The following is a 22,169-nucleotide window of genomic DNA, read 5'->3' on the forward strand; positions in this document are numbered from 1 at the left end:
GGATGCTAAGGAATGGGCTAGCGTGCAATCTGATAATGAGGTGCAAATACCTCGAGACATTTCGCTACAACCACATCAACTACGGTCGCCTTGCCCTCCTCCACCGATTCAGCCGGGCACTCTCTCGGTTAAGGTCGATGCGGCTTGGGACGCTAGGACTGGTAGGTGTGGTATTGGAGGAAGTTACTCGGGTGAAGTTTCGATCCACCCCCCTGCTTTCTCGGAAGCCCATAGTCATGTTTCGTCAGCACTACTGGCAGAAGCCATTGCTGTTCATCGCGCGGTTTCCAGCGCTGTTTATTCAAACGTCCGATCCTTGGCAGTTCTCTCGGATTCTCTAACCTTAATCAACCTGTTGAAGAGGGGAGAGCATCAACCTGAACTGTTCGGTATCATGTTTGATATTTATCACTTTGTCCCTCTCTTTGATGTAATATCTTTTAGTTTCATCTCTCGTAATTTCAATTCGGAAGCAGATTTGCTTGCAAAAACTGCTCTTGCTGGGTCTGTAAGCAGCTCCACTTTTGGAGTCTAAACTCTAGTTTGAAATGAAATGCTTGTTTGTTCAAAAAAAAAAAAAAAACTATCCAAAGAAATGACGAAGAGACCAAGTTGGATAGGAAGGTTGAAAAGGATAAAGACTGGTATTTTTAACTTTTAACTGAAGAGATGGCTGTTAAGAACATTTGAAAAAAGGGATATTTGAAAAAAAAAATCAATATAAAATACATCATATATACATATATATCTCTTTTTGAGAAATACCGTATATGATTGATTATAGATATAGTCTTCCCGGTCTTTGGATTTGCGTACCCAAAAAAAAAACCCACCGCAACAATTTATTTTGTTTGTTGTATGCCTGGCAAATCTTGTTCAATAACGTGAAATGCTATATCAACGGCCCACCACTTGTTCAATATCCTCTTAGGAGTTAGCAGCTATTTCCGTATATATTTTTGTGCGAAGCATTACTTGAAATGTCCAAAGATAAGATATTGTATGGATTTCGGGGGGTCGTACCATATTTTCCAACCTAGAAGATATTCATGTAAAAGAGAATCTACTTGAAAAATAACTTAAGAGAATGACATTGCAACATGTACTTAAGACCGTATACTAAACTTCCAGACGTTCAGATTTATTTTTTTTCATCGAAACATAACTTAGATTAAAAGACTCATAAGAGTTAAACAGTTGCAGCTACAGAAGATTGAAGAGAGTACAATGCTGATTTCGCAGCTACAACATTTGCTAAACGCGGGATGAAATAAAAAGAGATAGATTCAAAGGAGTGAGCCATGATACTGATATCATGAAGAACACCTTTCAAGGCGACATCCTGTGTTTGAGACTTCAGCAACGAGATGAGCGCCTTAGAGTCAGAGAAGACATTTAAGCTACTGACATGGGAAGAGGTAGATGCCATAATTGCAGCTTTGACCGCCAAAGCCTCAGCTACCAGAGCCGAGGGAATCAGACGTTCAGATTTTTTAAGATTAAGTTAATAGCTGAATTATGTATTTATCAGCTATATATGTAGGGTATATATGGAAATTACAGATATCCTGTGTTACGTAACAATAAAGACTCATGCACATACGGTATGTTACTATACACAGAGTGCCCTAATAACTAATATGACAAATGAAGTTTAAAACATCTTAAGGTGTTCTTTAATCTCTACATATTTCCACTGGTCAGATGAAGCGGCGTAACGGAATCAACATCACACTGATAACGTCCAAGGAGCCTCGTGAAACAGAGAGGTCAACGAGCTTCTTACATGCTAACAATGGCTAAAAAAAGGTCTCTTAACTGGAGTTCTTAGTTTCGGTTAAGAGACGGTTCTTAGCTTTTCTTAGATTTTAATTAAGAAAAGCTAAGAACTGTCTCTTAAATAAGAGATTTAAGAGCATGTGTCTTAGCCGAAAAGTGTAAAAAAAAATGTCAAATCATGAGTTAAGAACCCCGGCTAAGAGACCGAGGTTAATCATGCCCTAAGGACTTTTGGTCTTCTCTCTCTTAATTTCTTTATTTTGTTCTTTTTCTTAAATACTTTTGAATTTCTCCTGATACTCACCATTGGAAGTGTTCTTATAATTAGATTCGTAGATTATCGAAATGAAGCTAACAATGGGCCGATTTCTAATGAGTAAATTATGAGGCTCATATAAAGCCCTGTTGTAGAGGCTTTCCAAAATCAAAATATATATAAAAGGGAAACGCAATCTCATTTTTTTGGCAAAATATATTTAATCATCATAAATGATTATTCTCTTTATTTTAGTGTTAATTCTTCATCTATTAATTTTATCTATTCAATCATTTCAATTATTTAAATAATTAGTTCTAATGTTTAAAACTTTACAAGAATAAACAAGTTTTATTTGAAAAGGTTTCCATGAATTTATTGTTCAAAAAATTGTTAAAAGTTATTGAATTCTAAAAGACTGTCCATTTTTTATTTAAAATTTGTTTATTTGATACAAAAAAGCTAGTATTATATGTCCTGCTTTGACTACTACTCAATTTCAACAGTCAAAATCATATATTTTGCACAACAAAGAAATATATTTTAAATCAAGAACTTCGTTTACTTTCCATATTTTTTTGTTTGACCAGAGCGCAAATGATATCTTGTACGTACATGTATCAGAAAATGCTTTAAATGTTAAATTGTTTCCATTTGTAGTAAATGTCAAATAAAACCATAACTAAAAATAAAATAGTATTCATAAAATTGAACTATGGTTTGAAATTTTGGTATAAAAACACCACTGCCCAGATTGTTGTCTCTATCTTTTGCACCTCTTCATTTTCATAGCCTTTCCCTCATCTGTTGAGAACCTCGCATCTTTTCTTCTCCATAGTTATCAAATTGAAAACATCTCTTCCCCTCATGTCTCTTCCGCAAAACCCCTTCACTTCATCAACAATACCATCCATGAAGAAATCACCATCGTTAGAGAAAGAAGACAACCAGATGCAGATCGAAAACGTCGACCGGATCAGCAAACTTCCGGACGATATGTTGCTCAAAATACTAAAGAGCTTGTCAACAGAGAAAGCGGTTCAGACAAGTTTGTTGTCCAAACGGTGGGAAGGTGTTTGGAAGCAAATGCCTTATCTCTTCTTCGATATGAAAAATGCTCTCAAGGTGGAGTTGCCTCTAGCCGAACAATCTCATTTCATTGCCCAATTGATAACCAAGGTTCTTTCATTTTTCTATACTTCTACTCATTCATTTGCACGATAAAAAATAATAACATAATATTTAATGGGAGAATAATACATAATGATATCTTACAAAACAAATTATTGATATTTTGAAAAATAGATCATCAGTAATATATTTGAGTATGAGTATAATGAGAAATGATAAAAAAATTATGTCAACATATATGGTTGTATGATATGTTGTATCTTTCGATCCACTGGTTTAACAATTGATCAACTCTAGATATACAAAAAAATATTTATCAGCTAGATTAATCAAATATATAAACCTTTAGAAATTGTCTCGATTGATTTCTTTAAAGTCCCAAGGTTATCTGATATTAAAGAATTGGATTTATATACAAATTATATTGTCTATGTGTGTAGCTATTTTTTAATCACTAATGTTCTTTCTCTTTTCTCAAGATTATAAATAATCACAATGGCAATCTGGAGCGCTGCAAAATCCTGCATATGACACCCCAAACTGAAGATGGTACGCTGGAAACTTGGATCCGATCATTGATCCACGTGAAACACACTAAATATCTCGAACTTAAGGGATTTCGTGTTAATCATCGTGAGAGAGCTCGTGTGCTCCACTTACCCCCAAACATATTTTCACATCCAATGCTCACATCACTCCTTTTGTCTCGATACACATTTGAGTCTGCACATGCCTTTAACAATTGCAATAACCTCATTATTCTTAAACTTTATAAAATCAAAGTTGCAGTTGATGTGCTCAACACGGTCATTGCATCGTGCCCCTCCCTCAAGATGCTGGTACTAGAAATCTTCCAGAGCAGCCGAAGTGGCTGTCTGAAGATTCATAACGACAACTTAAAGTTTGTGCATCTAACTTGCCCTGAAATTGATAACATTGAAGTGTCTGCAGCTCTTCTGGACATATTCTCTGTTCACGGTATTGAACTTGAGAGCGGGAATAATATCGTTCTTGACGCCCCAAGATTACTTCAGTTTGGTCGAAGATTGTGGAAGATACTTCAAAGTTTGCCTCACATAATCTACAATATCTCATGCGACACTCAGGTAAAAGCACACACAATTGCATTTACACACACATATATACACATATATATATAAATATAATAAATATATATATATATATATAAATATATAAATATATATATATATATATAATGATGGATTAATTAGAATATTGTTTAACATGCTTAATTTGCTAATTTGAATTGAAGGGGAATGAAAAGATTGGGCATGAATTCGTGATGAACATAGAAAATTACTCCATGGTTGTGTTTGCAATTTTGGCGGTGAATGTGGATATGATGAATCCAAAAGAAGTTTACATGCTAAAGCAAGTTTTAGATGCATGGGCTAGAGACTTGCAAGTACTCAATATCTTCTTTAAGGTACATTCATCTTATGCATCAGTTCTTATTAGATAAATTAAAGTTGATCAGTTTTCTCTCGTTTATCAGATTTTCTTATAAAACCTGATGCATGTTTACATGTGCGTGTGTTCTCGTGTGTTCTTGTATATGTAGGATAACGATATTCACAAGAAAGAAGGTGAATCTTCTATTGACGGAATACAAAATAAGTGGCAGAATTGCTTTCTCAGTGTTGATTTCCGTGTGAGAAGTGTGTGTTTGCATAACTTCAATGGTTTGGATGAGGATCAATTTGCTTTAGCTGCAAGTTTTGTGATACAAGGGAAGATGATGCAAAGTTTGATGATAGAGACGTTTTCGCTTCCAGCAAACAAAAAGTTGGCAGTAGATATTGCAGTGGAAAAATTGATGAAACTTCCAAAAGGTAACAAGAACCTTAATATTCAATACATTTGATTGAATTTGATTCAATCTAGTTATTGGGTCATATGAACAAACTTTCCGTTTATTTGAGTAAAGATTAATTACATGGGTTAAACATTCAAGTAATATGTTTGATGATTTTATGTTTTAATATTGGGGTTTTTGCCAAAACTAACCCACAACTTGATTTTAACCCCAAACCTATATCCAAACTTGAATCAAATGCAAAACTAACCTAAAAGCCTAGTGAAATTACAGTTCGGCCCCTTGTGACCAAACAAAAAAACAGAAGCCATTTTTACGAATATAGCCCCAGTAAATCGTCTGAGTCGTCTGAGATGTTGAAAGTCGTCTGGACGACTGAAGTGTAAGTCGTCTGGTACCAGTTTATTTTAAAAATAATTTATAAATCTTGTAAAAAAATATTTTGATGCGTGAAAAATAAAAATCAAGTAATTATAAACAGTTTTAAGTAATATAAATTAAGATATGATAAAATTGATTTGTTTTGAAGATAGATGAGTGGAAGTAGTGAATCATGATATTCTTTGGTTTAGGAGTTTGGCAAACATATGTTGTAGTATTGTATGTATTGTTAGGGTTAGATTTTGGAAAATTAAAATGTTTTTTTCAAAAATTAGTTTTCACCTATATGTGTTTATTTCTGTGTATAGTAAACACTTTTCAAGTTTGATTTGATTTTATGAAGTGTTTAATTAGATAATTAAGTTTATGGGTTATGTTTAGGGTGTGGACGACTTATATTTCAGTCGTCTGTTGAATAATTTACTCGGACGACGTATATTTCAGTCGTCCACATCGTACCGAACCTTTAATTTTACCAATGTACGTTTTAACCTAACCGGATCATTTACTGGACATATAAAAGCTAGTTTAGGGTTATGTTTAGGGTCTAGACGACTTACATTTCAGTCGTCTGGTGAAGAAATTAAAACAGACGACTTACATGTAAGTCGTCCAAATATTCCCGCCTAAAATTTTTTTAAAAAATTATTTTCCCGCTTAAATAATTTAAACCAGACGACTTACTTGTAAGTCGTCTGGAAAGTCTTCTATTTTAGTTTTCCGCTAAAAATATTTAATTTCCCGCTAAAAATATTAAACTCTTCTGGACGACTTACATGTAAGTCGTCTGTTTTAATTTCTTCACCAGACGACTGAAATGTAAGTCGTCCAGTAAGTCGTCTGAGTCAAAAATATTTAACCTAATTGGATTTTTTGTCTCCTTATATAAAGAAAAATTTACACATTCTCTCTCCTCCTCTCCAATGGCTGCAACAAAAATGTAATGTTCATCATTCTAAAACTCTCCAACCTCTCTCTAATCTCTTTGACTTGAAAACATCAAACTTTATATGAATTTTTCAGTTTTGTCTCATGTATTTCTTACTAATCTATCTCTTTTGCAGGTTTTTAATCAAATGGTACTCATCTTCCACTAATTTAAAGGTAGATCTATTAATTTTAGATATGTATTTTTGTGTGTTCTATAAATGTAGATTTATCTAATCTTCCACTCATTTTCTCTATTTTTAAGTCATTTGAACGTTTTTGGATATGCAGGTTTTTCAGATCTGGATTTGATATGCAGGTTTTTCAGATCTGGAAGACTTCTGGGACGACTTACCTGTTAGTCGTCTGGAAGTCATCTGGAAGTCGTCTGGACTTCTTGGAGTCTTCTGACAAAGTCGTCTGGTGATATCTTGCATATTTGCATTGTTTTACCCATTCATTCATAAACATTTTCATCATATAGATTAGGATTTAGACATGTTTAGGTTGCATTTTGCATACATGAGTCTCTATTAGGTACTGGAGTACCACATGAGGTTATTTGGAGCTCGAAAGAGGTAAAAAGGTGACCATTGGACGAACCGAGCATGGGAGCGACCTCCCGGAGCGACACCACGAAGTCGCTGTGTCCCACTTCTCAGAGCGACCTAGCTAGAGCGACCCCGTGAAGTCGCTCGCCATATTCATCCCGTAGGAAGCCCAGAGCGACTTGCCCAGAGCGACGCACCGAGGTCGCTCGCATCTCACACCCCTCTCGGAGCGACCTCCCAAAGCGACACCCCGAGGTCGCTCGCGTCTCTATGGCGAGACGACACGAAGCGAAGCCCGGAGCGACCTCTCAGAGCGACCCACTGAGGTCGCTCCCAAAGGCCGGAGCGACTTGTCGGAGCGACATGCCGAGGTCGCTCCGCGTCTATTGTTGGGTCGATTTCTATTTTACCTAAGGGCCTTTTGGTCATTTTATTATGCACGTTTTACATTTCAAAAACCTATGTTTTAAACATCTTTTGTAGCCACCAGTGGCAGATTATCTTTTATCTTTTATCTTGGAGAAATACACAAAAACTCTCTGGAGAAGTTCATCTCTTGGATTTTGATTGTTATGTTCTTGTGTTATTGTTGATTTCTTATCTATTTCTCTACATGATTAATCTGAAATCCAATATGGGTTTAAGAGGAATCATGGAGATTAGTGAGTAATCACCTTTTGAATTCATGGGTTAAGGAGATTAAGGGTGATTAGGTTAGAGCTAGGATGTTTTAGTGTAGATCATTCATATTTCCTTGCTAGTAGAGTAATCATAATGCATCTTCTGAGTTGGCCACTCAGTTGTTGATCCTTAGGCATTTCTCACCCGAAAGGTGTTCGATGAAATGCCCGAGACAACTCTCCTAGGCTTTTAGTATACTTTGCCAAAGACATTTGTTGTTAAAAGTGCTAAGATAGCTAATAGACTTGTTAGTAATGATTGCTTTCATATTATTCAACCAAAGACATTTGATGTTTGAGATATGTTAGCAAATGAGCATTCATCTAGACATAGAGCTTGCTTAGAATTGTGTCTAGGCTTAAGGTTGATAGTTTGATTGATCATTTGCCATCCTTAGTTCGATACTTGATCACCCAAGGTCTAATCCCTATGCCCATGAGTTCTCTTTTCCCTTAGTCAAGAAAGTATCATTCTGTTATTGCTTTCTAGTTTAGTAGTAGTTTAAAACCCATCTAAATCATTGGTTGCACTTAGATTAAGTGAGTACTTGCATTCTCAGTGCTTTGATATCCCTCAGAACTGGTTCGACAATCATTTATACTACAACATTTGTCTTAGGAGCCTTGAAAACTCCTAACATCAAATTGGCGCCGTTGCCAAATTCTGAGTAGATTTCAACATTGAGATTTAGTCACTTGCTTGAGACTAAGTCATTTTTATTTTCTTTTGTTACTGATTCTTCTTCACCTCCCTTTAATCTACAGGTGTATGCACTTGAGGAGCAGGGGTCCATCAAACCTAGTTCCAAGAGCTGCAGATATCAGAGCTTTAGAGAGAGAGTGTGCTAGAAAGAGAAGAGAAGAAGAGCAACAGGCTCAATTGCAGAGATTGCACACTGATATGGGGGACATACATCAGCATGATGCAGGCGTAAATGGCGCTAATAACAATGCTCCAGCTAACCAACAGCGAGCAGCTCGACCATTGGCACTTACGACCGTCCCAACATTCATGGTCATAGATTGGGAATCCGAGCACCCGCTGTGGCAGCCAACAACTTTGAGATCAAATCAGGACTCCTCAACGTGATCGAGAACAACAAGTATCATGGCTTGGCTCTAGAGGATCCATTTGATCACTTGGACAGGTTCGACAGCTACTGTGGGTTGTCAAAAACCAATGGTGTGTCCGAAGATGCCTTAAAGCTCAAGCTATTCCCTTTCTCTTTGGGGGATAAGGCACGTCAGTGGGAGAAGTCTCTACCCAGCGACTCCATCACCACTTGGGATGACTGCAAGAAAGCATTCTTAGAGAAGTTCTTCTCTACTTCAAGAACTGCTAAGCTGAGAAACGAGATTTCCAGCTTTCAACAGAAGAACTTGGAAGGCTTCAGTGAAGCCTGGGAGAGATTCAAGGGCTACCAAGCTCAATGTCCACACCATGGCTTCTCTAAGGAGAGCTTGCTGAGCACATTCTACCGTGGTGCTCTTCCTAAGTACAGAGCCAGACTGGATACAGCTAGCAATGGGTTCTTCTTGGGGAGAACTGAGGAGGATGCAGAAGAGTTGGTTGACAACATGGTAAAGAGTGATGCAGTCTACAGTGGAGACCACGACAGAGGCAGTATAACAAATGATAAGCAGACGAGGAAAGAGATCAAAGCTTTGGAAGACAAGATCGACCTACTCATTGCTGAAAAAGCAACCCAAGAGCAGCTGAAGTTTGTTGGTAACTCCAAGCAGGAAGATCCACTTGCTGTCAATGAGGTTGAGGGTTTGGAAGGTCAAGAGGAGTTGTGTTTCATCAACAACAATGGTAGCTGGTACAAAAAGGAGCCCAACTTTCAGTACAACAACTACCAACAGAAATCCTATCCCAACAACCAACAGAGTGGCTATCCGCCAAGAAACAACCAGCAAGGCAGCTATCAGCCTCAGCAAAATCCCTCGTCTGGTTCCTCTGCTCCTCAAGAGAGCAGCACTGATACCTTACTGAAACAAATCTTGGAGTCTCAGACTAGAAGTGAGAAGCATGTTGGTTATGAGTTGAAGAACCTTCATACCAAGATTGATGGGAGCTACAATGAGCTCAACAACAAATTCTCACACCTTGCTTCTACAGTCAGGAATTTAGAGAATCAGTTTGCTTCCATGAACACTCACCAAAATCGCCAGCAAGGATCTCTACCTGGAAAGTCTGACCAAAATCCCAAGGAGGCCAAAGCTATCACCCTTAGGAGTGGTAAGCAGTTACCTCCTAAAACCCTCACCAAGGATGCTGAGAAACTAGGTGAGGGGGTTGCCATCAACATAGATGATGAAGTGGTGATTGTTGATGAGAAGATCAATGACGAGATCTTGGAGAAGATAGTGGAAGCCAAAGGTAAAGGAAAGGTTGGAGAGGAGAAGAAGACAGTAAAGGATGGTGAAGTTGTTACTCCAGCAAGTGAAAGTTCTTTTGTTCCCCCTCCCTATGAACCCAAACTTCCATTCCCTGGTAGATTCAAGAAGCAGCTGCTAGAGAAGTACAAAGCTCTGTTTGAGAAGCAAATGAGTGAAGCTCAGGTTGCAATGCCCATCATCGATGCTTTCATGTTGATTCCTCAATACAACAATTTCCTGAAAGATGTTGTAGCTGCAAAGAAGAAGGAGATGGAAGGCATGATGATTCTTACCCATGAGTGCAATGCCATCATCCAGAGGCTTGATGTTCCAGAGAAATTAGAGGATCCAGGAAGCTTCACACTACCTTGTGCTCTTGGACCTATGGTATTTGAGAAAAGTCTCTGCGATTTGGGAGCTAGTGTCAGCTTGATGCCTTTGTCTGTTGCAAAGAAGCTTGGATTCACTCAGTACAAGAAGTGTAGACTCTCTCTGGTGTTAGCTGATCGTTCAGTGAAGTACCCTGTGGGCATCTTAGAGGACCTCCCTGTGAAGATTGGAAGGTATGAGATACCTACAGATTTTGTGGTGCTTGAGATGGGTGAGGAGGCTCAAGATCCATTGATTCTAGGAAGGCCATTCTTAGCTACAGCAGGAGCTATTGTTAATGTGAAGGAGGGCACGATTGATCTCCATTTGGGTACAGAGAACATCCTCCACTTTGACATCAAGAGGAAAATGAGGAAACCAACTGTGTTCGGGCAAGCCTTCTACATTGAAGAGATGGACACCCCTGCTGATGAGCACCTTGAAGAGTTACCACCTGAAGACGACGAGGAGGGAGCATCTCCCTCTACTCATTCCCCATAGAAGGTAAACCACCACACTCCCTTGTATATACCATTTCATTTTTGCATATTAGTCTTCTTTTCGGTATCTCTCTCAACTTGACAACACAGAGACTGTGTAACTCAAGTTTGGGGGAGGTACCAAGTATTTGATCATGTTTGCTTTGATGTTGTTTCATTGAGTCATGCATGGCATACCTATTTGCATAGATAAAGAAAAAAAAATCAATCATTTAGTTTGCATCATTTGCATTTTTAGGAGAGTCTAGAGCATATAGGTTGCATTCACTTGCATTGGGAGCAATGATTTTGAATGCCTTGTAAAGAACACTACGTTGCACTTGACTAGCTTTTGCACCTCTCAAAAAGACTTGTATGTTTCGAGCCTTGAAAACTCTTCCTGAAACTTGTTGATTGCTGAAACTCAGTCTTTGAAGCCAACTACAACCTTATTTGAACTGAACGAACTTAATGCTTCTTGCTCATGGTCCCTTGTGTACTGAGTCATGGCTATACACACTTGAGTTGTCACATCTTTTATACCAATCTTTTTTGACAAACTCTAGTGGTAGACCACTCCCAAAACCTTTTCCTCCTTTTAAGCTTTCATTGTTTGATGAGTGAGGCCTTTTTCGGAAAGTCTTACATGTGCATAATGTTGAGAGTATCGGGAACGACAATGCTTGATCTTCATTCTTGCTAGATTGGACACTCTATTGTCTAGCTATAGGTGGGGGTGAGTGTTGTGATTATGATTTGGGAGAAATGAAAAAGGAAAAGAATAGACTCTTTGTGTTTAAGTGAATTGTTTTATTGGGATAAGTAGAGAAACCTCTAGCTCAAGTTTTGAAAAGTCTTGGCCCCCAGCCTTTAAAAAAAAAAAAAAAAAAACGAAAAAGAAAAAAAAGAGAAAAGAAAAAGAAAAAGAAAAGAAAGAAAAGGGGGCTAGCAAAGTTGTTAGGAGCTAAGAAATGTTTTGAGGTTGTGAAAAATCCCTTGTAGATTTCAAAGAGAAAGAGCTGATGTTTTTAGAATCTCTTGGTGAGAGATGTGAGTTGGGTTTGACATTGAGAAATGATTGTGTAATTGTATGTTTGGGAAAAGGGTAGAACAATGGAGATTGAGCATTGTATGCATGAGTTGATCCCTTTCTTAGATATATTATGTGCAATGTCAAGGCTACTTGTTTCGAGAGTAAACCACCTTAAAGATCATATGTTTTGAATCTCTTGAATCACTTGAATAAAAGCCTTCCCTTACCCAACCAAATGACTTGGACCAACTGACCATTTGCAAGAATTCACCTGATGTTTTGTGCTTAATGAATGTGAGAGTTGGTTGATTTGAATGTGTGGATGCTTGATGATGAGTGTAAGAACAAAAAGAGTTAAGATAGGCCTAGAGAAGCTAGAGTGTAATAAGAGAGTGTGCTAGTTGTGTTTCTTTTGGCTATGTGCTCCCACCTTCAACCTCTCTCCCTATGAGTTCTAGAAAGTTCACTTGTGGACAAGTAAAAGAACAAGTTTGGGGGAGTTGATATCTTGCATATTTGCATTGTTTTACCCATTCATTCATAAACATTTTCATCATATAGATTAGGATTTAGACATGTTTAGGTTGCATTTTGCATACATGAGTCTCTATTAGGTACTGGAGTACCACATGAGGTTATTTGGAGCTCGAAAGAGGTAAAAAGGTGACCATTGGACGAATCGAGCATGGGAGCGACCTCCCGGAGCGACACCACGAAGTCGCTGTGTCCCACTTCTCAGAGCGACCTAGCTAGAGCGACCCCGTGAAGTCGCTCGCCATATTCATCCCGTAGGAAGCCCAGAGCGACTTGCCCAGAGCGACGCACCGAGGTCGCTCGCATCTCACACCCCTCTCGGAGCGACCTCCCAAAGCGACACCCCGAGGTCGCTCGCGTCTCTATGGCGAGACGACACGAAGCGAAGCCCGGAGCGACCTCTCAGAGCGACCCACTGAGGTCGCTCCCAAAGGCCGGAGCGACTTGTCGGAGCGACATGCCGAGGTCGCTCCGCGTCTATTGTTGGGTCGATTTCTATTTTACCTAAGGGCCTTTTGGTCATTTTATTATGCACGTTTTACATTTCAAAAACCTATGTTTTAAACATCTTTTGTAGCCACCAGTGGCAGATTATCTTTTATCTTTTATCTTGGAGAAATACATAAAAACTCTCTGGAGAAGTTCATCTCTTGGATTTTGATTGTTATGTTCTTGTGTTATTGTTGATTTCTTATCTATTTCTCTACATGATTAATCTGAAATCCAATATGGGTTTAAGAGGAATCATGGAGATTAGTGAGTAATCACCTTTTGAATTCATGGGTTAGGGAGATTAAGGGTGATTAGGTTAGAGCTAGGATGTTTTAGTGTAGATCATTCATATTTCCTTGCTAGTAGAGTAATCATAATGCATCTTCTGAGTTGGCCACTCAGTTGTTGATCCTTAGGCATTTCTCACCCGAAAGGTGTTCGATGAAATGCCCGAGACAACTCTCCTAGGCTTTTAGTATACTTTGCCAAAGACATTTGTTGTTAAAGGTGCTAAGATAGCTAATAGACTTGTTAGTAATGATTGCTTTCATATTATTCAACCAAAGACATTTGATGTTTGAGATATGTTAGCAAATGAGCATTCATCTAGACATAGAGCTTGCTTGGAATTGTGTCTAGGCTTAAGGTTGATAGTTTGATTGATCATTTGCCATCTTTAGTTCGATACTTGATCACCCAAGGTCTAATCCCTATGCCCATGAGTTCTCTTTTCCCTTAGTCAAGAAAGTATCATTCTGTTATTGCTTTCTAGTTTAGTAGTAGTTTAAAACCCATCTAAATCATTGGTTGCACTTAGATTAAGTGAGTACTTGCATTCTCAGTGCTTTGATATCCCTCAGAACTGGTTCGACAATCATTTATACTACAACATTTGTCTTAGGAGCCTTGAAAACTCCTAACATCATCTGGACTTCCAGGAAGTCGTCTGGACTTCCAGGAAGTCGTCTCGACTTCCAGGAAGTCGTCTGGACTTCCTGGAAGTCGTCTGGACTTCCTGGAAGTCATCTGGCGAAGTCTCTCTTTCATAATAGATCTGAGCGTTTTGGTAAGTTCTTATGTCTGATTTTTCTTCATTTGGTAACTTCTTGTTGTATAAAGTTCTTATTTTTTTTTCCAAACTAAAACTCTCCAAACCCACTCTAATCTCTTTGACTTGAAAACACCAAATTTTATATGAATTTTTCAGTTTTGTCTCATGTCTTTCTTACTAATCTATCTCTTTTGCAGGTTTTTAATTAGATGGTACTCATCTTCCACTAATTTAAAGGTAGATCTATTATTTTTAGATATGTATTTTTGTGTGTTCTGTAAAGGTAGATTTATCTAATCTTCCACTCATTTTTTTCTGTTTTTAATCCATTTGAACATTTTTGGATATGCAGGTTTTTCAGATCTGGATTTAATATGCAGGTTTTTCAGATCTGGAAGACTTCTGGGACGACTTACCTGTTAGTCGTCTGGAAGTCGTCTGGACTTCTTGGAAGTCTTCTGACAAAGTCGTCTGGACTTCCTGGAAGTCGTCCGGACTTCCTAAAAGTCGTCTGGACTTCCTGTAAAGTCGTCTGGAAGTCGTCTGAACTTCCTAAAAGTCTTCTGACAAAGTCGTCTGAACTTCCTGGAAGTCGTCTGGACTTCTTAAAAGTCGTCTGGACTTCCTGAAAGTCTTCTGACAAAGTTTTTTTCCATATCAAGTGAAGTCCAAGCTTGTCTTTGTAGAGAAATGATCTATAATAGTTTTGTTTGTGGTCTGTTTTGTGAATTGCATGTTTACTCTTTTAGTTGTGAATTTTTTGTAAAATCAGTAATAATGTTTTCCAAGATGTATTAAATGTGCTAACAATGTGTTTACACATTTACAAATCAATGAAATAATAGACTTCATTAGCCTTTTTCTTATCTTTGGATCTCTCATATGCAATAATAAACTCCAATGGCCTTTTTCTCATCTTAATAAACAAGAATGTTGGTAGCTTCATATTGATACAACATTTTAAGAAGCATTTTAACCCTTCTTCCAACTCATAACAATAGTCATCATTATTATCTATAACAATAATACTTAAGAGATGGAAACAAACAATAGCAACTAGTCAAAGCATATCATATTTTTTATAAGTTTGCGTTGAAAAACTTAGTCAAATTTAGTAAAACTAAGGGAGAGAACATATTTTGTAAATATGAGTTTTACATATCTTGAAGTTACTTATCACTCTTAAAAATACAAGTTATTCAAAAACTAACGTATAAGACTTAAAAACTAGCGGAGAAGACGCGGACGACTTTAATCTAAGTTGTCTAGACGACTAAACTATACGTCGTCTGGTCAACGCAGAGGTTATTTTTGCAATTGACTTTGAAATCTGTTATTTCGGACGACTGAAAGTTAAGTCGTCTACTATTGTTTGGTTAAAAAAAACTCCAAAAAAGCTAGACGACTTACATTTCAGTCGTCAGAGGTTAGTTTTGCATTTGACTGGATTATTTCAGAAGTTTGACTTTTTGGACGATTTACATTTCAGTCGTCTAGTGAAAATTAAAATAATAATATTTTTTTAAAAGTAGACGACTTACAGTTAAGTCGTCATAGGTTAGTTTTGCAATTGAAAAAAAAAACTTCAAGATTTAATTATATACAGACGACTTATAATTCAATCGTCCACGAGACGACTGAAATGTAAGTCGTCCAGGATTTATGAGGTTTGACCAGAATCTCGGAAAAAAATCCTGGACGACTTACAATTAAGTCGTCTGGTGGACGACTGAATTATAAGTCGTCTGTGTATAATTAAATCTTGAAGTTTTTTTTTTCAATTGCAAAACTAACCTATGACTACTTAATTGTAAGTCGTTTACTTTGAAAAAAATATTATTATTTTAATTTTCACCAGACGACTGAAATGTAAGTCGTCTGGGGAAGTCAAACTTCTGAAATTATCCAGTCAAATGCAAATCTAACCTATGACGACTGAAATGTAAGTCGTCTAGGTTCTTTGGAAATTTTTTTGAAACCAAACAATAGTAGACGACTTAACTTTCAGTCGTCTCAGGTTACAGATTTCAAAGTCAATTGCAAAAATAACATCTGCGTTGACCAGACGACTTCTAGGTAAGTCGTCTACAGCCAGACGACTTCCAGTTAAGTCATCTACAGCCAGACGACTTCCCAAGTAAGTCGTCTGGCGAACAGATCTGGAAAAAAACTCGATGTCATACCTTAAATTGGTGAGATAAGTTCCTTAGCATACATAAGGCTTCTCCAAGCACATAGAATCACAAACGAAAGTCACCCACCCAGAATCGTTAGCTTCTATGACTCTATGAACCATAAAAATTTTAGAATCAAAATCTTGGGTTTTTTAGCTCATTGTGGAGAGAAAGTGAGAGATATGTTGTGTTTAGTTCACAAGAATGGAAAAAGAAGAAGGGTAAATCGATTTTGGGAGCATTAAGAGCTTCAAATTGGTTGCTCATGGTGGTTGTGGTATTGATGACAATGGCAATCTTGTAATTACTTGAAGATGATGAGGGTGAGAGAGTAAAAATGTCATTTTCGAAAAAAAAAAAAAAAATTGATGGCATTTTTGTAAATTATATGAATTTGTGGGGTGAATAGGGCAAAACCAATTTTCAAAAAAAAATGGAGGTTAGTTTTGTGTTTGACTTTAAGTTGTAGGTCAATTTTTCAAAAAACCCTTTAATATTTGGGATTTGTCTTGTATTAATCTGAATATTGTGAGTTGTTCCATTAAGTTATTAGCATGATCAATACTTTTTCAGAACAATTAACATGTTTTCAAAAAGGATAAAGTATTTTTATTTATATTATACTGCTGAGTGCTGACAAAAATCAACATAATATTAAAAAAATTATGTAAGCTTTCTCTAAACTTAATTTGGCCACTGCGTCAAATTTTATTTGTTAGAAACAGTTTAGAGTTACAACATTACAAATATGGCATTTTAAAAGCGTAGGTCAAATACTTGTAGTATATTCTTCCAAGATTGTTGGCAATTATTTACCATTTTTGTGTAAATATAGTTAGTTTCTATTTTTGATATTTAGACCTTAGAAACCCTAACATGAATGATGAATCAACGTATCTCCCCTTCTAAAGCACAAAACATATGTCTCTCTTCTCTATCTGCTTATGAACCCACAACAATTCTCATAATGTGTTTTACATTAAAAACTTTTTGGTAGCTCAATCATTATATCAGTTTACCATTTGATCATGCAATTGCATGAGAGATATAAAACTAAAATAACGGTTTAAGTTTCCCTTGCAATAAATTTACGTGTTAAGCAAAACAAAAGGCAAATATTTGGAGCAGAATCTACAAAGTCTGGTCTCAAGTAGAGTGTATAGAGTTATCAAGAAGAGACAACAGAATTTGGAGTAGAATCTACAAAGCCTGGTCTCAGAACACTCACTTTCATGATTTCATCTCACCACGATAAATGATAGTTTCGTCCAAACTAACAAAAAAAAAAAAAACTAAGGCTTGCATTAAAAGACAACACTTCCTTGCTACGATATTGATAACAAGAAGTAATGAGAAGCTTCGGTGGATACACATGTAATTCTAGAATAAACCATACATTCCATTAATAAACGTAAAATCATCACTACTTCATATGGCACCTCCGCCGCCGAGTCCTCGTTTCCCGGTGGTCTATTGGGATACACAGCAACGTCACTCCTCGCCGACTCATCAGCCACGTCATCGTACGGATTCAATGAAGCGTTGTGTTCCGAGTATTCTATCTTTGCCCTTTCCTCTTCTGAAGGGTGGTGACTTCTAACATCCACCCAACCATCCGTTTCCCAATTTGCCCCTCTGGTTGTCGCAATTTTACAGATCCTTGTCATCGCCGCACTCCACTCGCTTCTCTCTACCTCCTCACCTTCTTCATCCGAGTTAACCCAGTCCAGCACATAACGCGGAGATGACTCAGCGCAAGACGAGTCGTGACACTGAGACTCAGACAGAAACGGATGCTGCATAAGCTGGTCGCAACTCCATCGCTGACTTAGGTCTCGCTTCAGACACTTGTCTAAAAAGTCCCGCCCGGTTTCCGACAGCTTCGTCAATGGGAAAATCGGTAACTCATCGGAGAAACCGATTCGACTCAGCGAGTCAACCCCGAGATCTTCCCAAGCGGGTTTGCCAGTGAGCATCTCTATGACCGTGCAGCCAAGAGACCACACGTCGCTCTCCGGCCCTTGGTACTCTCCTCTGATCACCTCCGGAGCCATCCAGAGAGGACTTCCACGTGGCGTAATCTTACACTTAGCCGTCGGTCTGCTAACTCTGATCGCCGATCCAAAATCCGCTAGCTTGACTCCGGAGCTCCGGCTGATGAGTACGTTCCTCGCCTTGACATCGCAGTGAACGAGTCCTTGCGAGTGTACGTGGCGAAGAGCGGAGACGAGACACGCCGCGTAACGCCGTAGGAGAGTCTCGTCGATTCCGTTTTTAGCCGCGTCACCTTCTGGGAGATACTCTAAGTGGAGGTTGCGAAACGACGTCGCTCCTTCTTTCGAGACTCCGTCGCCGAGGAACCGCACTATGTAGGGATGAGGCTTGAGCGAACGGAGAACGGTGATCTCGTTCTCTAGAGACTCTAACTGAGCGGGAAGACACGTGGCGAGATCCACGGACTTCACGGCGAAAACTTCACCGTCTGTTTTATTAATCGCCGTGTTAACTGTACCGAAACAACCTCTTCCAATGCATGTACCACGGATCCAAGAAGATGACATTGAAGAAGAAGTGTGTGTGATGCTCTGTTTCTCCATTGTGTACTTTCATATGTCGTCCTTACGAAACACGAAGCTATTTATATGTGTGTTTTCGAAATTTAAGACAGAAAATGTGAACGTGAAATAAAGTTGCAATTGTTTTTTTTGTTGCTGACATGGACACTCGTCCTTTCGATTTGCAAAGTCTCATCTTTTTACTAATTTCCCACGTGGATATGTCATGTAAAACCCAAGCTCTCGTGTCTATCACTAACATCTTTTTCACAAATTCTACCATGTTCGATGGTCAGGCTTTGGACGATAACGACTAAAATATATATAGGAAAAAATCTAAAAAATTTAATCCATGCAAAATGTTACATTGATCGAACGGTTTTTTTTTTTTTTTCTCACTGATGTTTATAAACAAGGTGACAAAGTTTAAGAGGGATGGTTACAAGATAAACCCAAAAAATGCCTCAAACAGGTGAGGAGACAGAAGGATGAACCAACAGTTAAGACCAACTTATCAAACCAGTACAAGATCATTAACTAAAGTGTTCTTAAGCCAAAAAGGGTAACCCCTAGCCACATAAGAATGCAACCGGGCTCCATAAGAAGCACTTTCAGCAATGAGCACTGCATCCAGATTAGTTTTACGAAATTCAGAATGAAACTTCCAACATGGAATTGATGATAACGCCAGATTTATCTCTGAAACTTGAAATGCAAAAGATGGCCATGCTTTAGGTCTTGTAACAGCTCCAATCAAATCTTTTGCTTCAGTGCCAAAGATAACATTAGAGAACTTTAAACTGGACATACTTTCAATAGCCCAAAGTAAGCATTGAAGCTTTGCATCATCAAGACTATCAATCTGAGCAAAAGCATGACGGCTATGAAGTAGAACCTTTCTTTCATGATTTCTTAGTATCCAAGAAACTCCAACAATCTTAGCTTTCTTATCCCAAGAATATGCTAGATTGCATTTAACCCAAGAAAAAGGAGGAGGAATCCAGATTTGATTAGGAAGCTCATTAGGTGAAGGATGACAATTTTCTATTTCAGCATCAACTCTTTGAGCTATAAACCAGAGGTCGGCCTCTTCTTTAATTTTTCCAACAGTCTCCAGGGGAGTAAAACATTTACCCTCAAACAACATAGAGTTTCTTCTTTTCCAAATATGCCATAGTGTCCAAGGAAACCGTTTAGCAATATCTGGAGGCAAGGAAGAAGACTTACTTGTTCTAAGTAGATGATGAAAGTTGGAAAACAGAGACCCCGAGGAGAATTCAGAACAGGGCCTTGGGAAGTTTGAAAGTGCCCAAATTTGACGAGCTACGTCACAAGTAAAGAGGAGGTGATTAATAGACTCGCCTTCTAGTCCGCAAGCTTGGCATCTTGAATCAACTTTCATACCCCTTGATAAGATCCTATCAGCCACTGGAAGAGCTTCTGAAAGGACTTTCCAAAGAAAAGTTTTGATTTTTGGAGAAGTTTTTAAAGACCAAACCTGAGCTTTGAGGATATTAATCGAGGGCAAGGCTTTGGCTTCAGTATGTAACTGACCATTTGTAATCTGATTCTGCAGCCAGTAGCCTGATTTAACTGAATACTCTCCACTTTTATTATATCTCCAAACCCAAAAATCTTCTTTAGACACCACGGGTCTTGTCTTTAGAATAGAAGCTACATCATCAGGATAGAAAAGAGCTTCCAACTTCTCTTTATTCCACCCTCTCCTGGGGTAGTCAATAAGATCACATACACGAAGATCAATATCGATAATTGGATTTTTTATCAGAGGTCTTCGTGTATTTCCATCCTTGATCCATGAATCAGTCCAGACATGAAGAGAAGAACCATTCCCAACCATTTTAGTAATTCCTTTAGTCAAGAGATCACGACCATGAAGAACACTTCTCCAAGCAAAGGAAGGCCTTGATGTAAGAGAAGCATATAGAAAGTCTTCATTCTCAAAATATTTGCTTTTCATAACCTGAGAATACAGGGAGCTCGGATTTTGCAGAATACGCCAAGCTTGTTTAGCTAATAAAGCCTGATTAAAAACTTCTATATCTCTAAAACCCATCCCCCCTTCTTCCTTTGAGAGACACATATGATCCCAATCAACCCAATGAATCTTTCTTTTATCTTCTGAGGAATTCCACCAAAAATTTGAAATTGCAGATGCTAGAGATTCACAAGTGGTTTTAGGAAGTTTAAAACAAGACATAGCATGAATAGGCATGGCTAAAGCTACTGTCTTGATCAGAATATCTTTTCCACCTTGTGATAGAAGTCTAGCAAACCATCCAGAGAGTCTAGTTTTTAAAGAATCATGGATATACCTGAGCATGTCAACTTTAGATCCTTTAAAACATTCAGGGAGTCCAAGATAAGATCCCATTCCACCTTCTTTTTCAATCCCTAGACTCAGTTTAATCTGTTCTTTCCTTTCAACATCTACCTTACTTCCAAAGGCAATAGATGACTTACTTGGATTTACCATTTGCCCTGTAGCTTCCCCGTACACTCTCAGAATTCTTTTTAATTCGTCAGCCTGAATAGAGTCAGCTTTGCAGATAAACAAACTGTCATCTGCAAATAACAGATGATGGAGAGAAGGACCTGACTCAGAAAACTGAATGCCTGAGATGCGATTCAGGGCAGAGGATCTCTTTAGTAAGTGAATCAAGGCTTCAGTACAGAGAACAAAAAGAAAGGGAGATAAGGGATCTCCCTGTCTTAAACCTCTCTGAGGAACAATGTATCCATGAGGTTTATCATTGATCAAGACTGAATAAGTAACAGTAGTTACACAAACCATGATCCATTGTATCCATTGTTGATGAAACCCAAGAGCTTGAAGCAAGGCTTTTAAAAACTTCCATTCGACCCGATCAAAAGCCTTCGACATATCGGACTTAATAGCCATATACTGAGATGATAATGACGGATGAGTAGATAGACTATGAACCACCTCATGAGCCATTATGATATTATCAGAAATTAATCTCTCTGTCACAAAGGCAGATTGTGTTGGAGATACAATAAGGGGCAGGAGAGGTTTTAATCTGTGTGCTAATATCTTGGCTATTATCTTGTATAGTACAGAGCACAAACTGATGGGTCTAAGATCTGACATAAGAGATGAATTTACCTTCTTAGGAATGAGACAGAGCTGAGTATAGTTCCACTCAGAAGGTAAATACCCTGTGTCAAAGAAGTTGCAGACTTCAGACGTGACTTGATCTCCAATGACTTCCCAAAACTCTTGAAAAAATAAGCTTGTCATACCATCAGCTCCAGGAGCCTTAGAGGGATTGATAGAGAAAAGGGCTTCTCTAACCTCTGATGAAGAAACTTTTCTAATCAAATCCAAGTTCATCGAGTGAGTAACTCTCGGAGTGAAGTTTTGGAATATGTCAGTGAAGTCAGAAGGATTTGAGGAAGAAAATATCGAGTTGAAAAAATCCACAGCGACCATTCCTTTTGAAGCTTCAGATCTTTGCTCTCTTCCATTAATATCAAATAACATCTCGATACTCTTCTTAGACCGATTAGCTTTGA

General features: G+C 38.1%; 2 protein-coding genes and 1 non-coding gene across 3 annotated transcripts; 1 reads left to right on the forward strand and 2 right to left on the reverse strand.

Annotated features, from left to right (window-relative positions):
- The first annotated feature begins 2,947 nt into the window (after positions 1 to 2,947).
- Positions 2,948 to 5,051, forward strand: LOC106425862 (putative F-box protein At1g67390). The gene is made up of 5 exons (XM_048743272.1): positions 2,948 to 3,214; positions 3,646 to 3,715; positions 3,956 to 4,272; positions 4,440 to 4,613; positions 4,749 to 5,051. The coding sequence occupies exons 1-5, from the start codon at positions 2,948 to 2,950 to the stop codon at positions 5,049 to 5,051; spliced, it is 1,131 nt and encodes a 376-aa protein (XP_048599229.1).
- A 3,832-nt stretch (positions 5,052 to 8,883) lies between these two features.
- Positions 8,884 to 8,990, reverse strand: LOC125579627. The gene has a single exon (XR_007317687.1). It is a non-coding gene; the product is annotated as a small nucleolar RNA R71 (small nucleolar RNA).
- A 7,493-nt stretch (positions 8,991 to 16,483) lies between these two features.
- Positions 16,484 to 18,689, reverse strand: LOC106394739 (mitogen-activated protein kinase kinase kinase 18). The gene has a single exon (XM_013835298.3). The coding sequence runs from the start codon at positions 18,651 to 18,653 to the stop codon at positions 17,382 to 17,384; it is 1,272 nt and encodes a 423-aa protein (XP_013690752.2). The 5' UTR covers positions 18,654 to 18,689; the 3' UTR covers positions 16,484 to 17,381.
- Positions 18,690 to 22,169: the final 3,480 nt, after the last annotated feature.

The sequence above is a fragment of the Brassica napus genome, chromosome A10, assembly GCF_020379485.1.
Source record: "Brassica napus cultivar Da-Ae chromosome A10, Da-Ae, whole genome shotgun sequence".
Classification (NCBI taxonomy): Eukaryota; Viridiplantae; Streptophyta; class Magnoliopsida; order Brassicales; family Brassicaceae; genus Brassica; species Brassica napus.

Bases quoted from the DNA above. Each gene is read 5' to 3' on its own strand.
- LOC106425862 (XM_048743272.1), top strand. From the start codon at position 2,948: ATGAAGAAATCACCATCGTTAGAGAAAGAAGACAACCAGATGCAGATC. The intron at 4,273-4,439 runs GTAAAAGCACAC...TTTGAATTGAAG, and splicing joins ATATCTCATGCGACACTCAG to GGGAATGAAAAGATTGGGCA. The intron at 4,614-4,748 runs GTACATTCATCT...TTGTATATGTAG, and splicing joins TACTCAATATCTTCTTTAAG to GATAACGATATTCACAAGAA.
- LOC106394739 (XM_013835298.3), bottom strand. From the start codon at position 18,653: ATGGAGAAACAGAGCATCACACACACTTCTTCTTCAATGTCATCTTCT.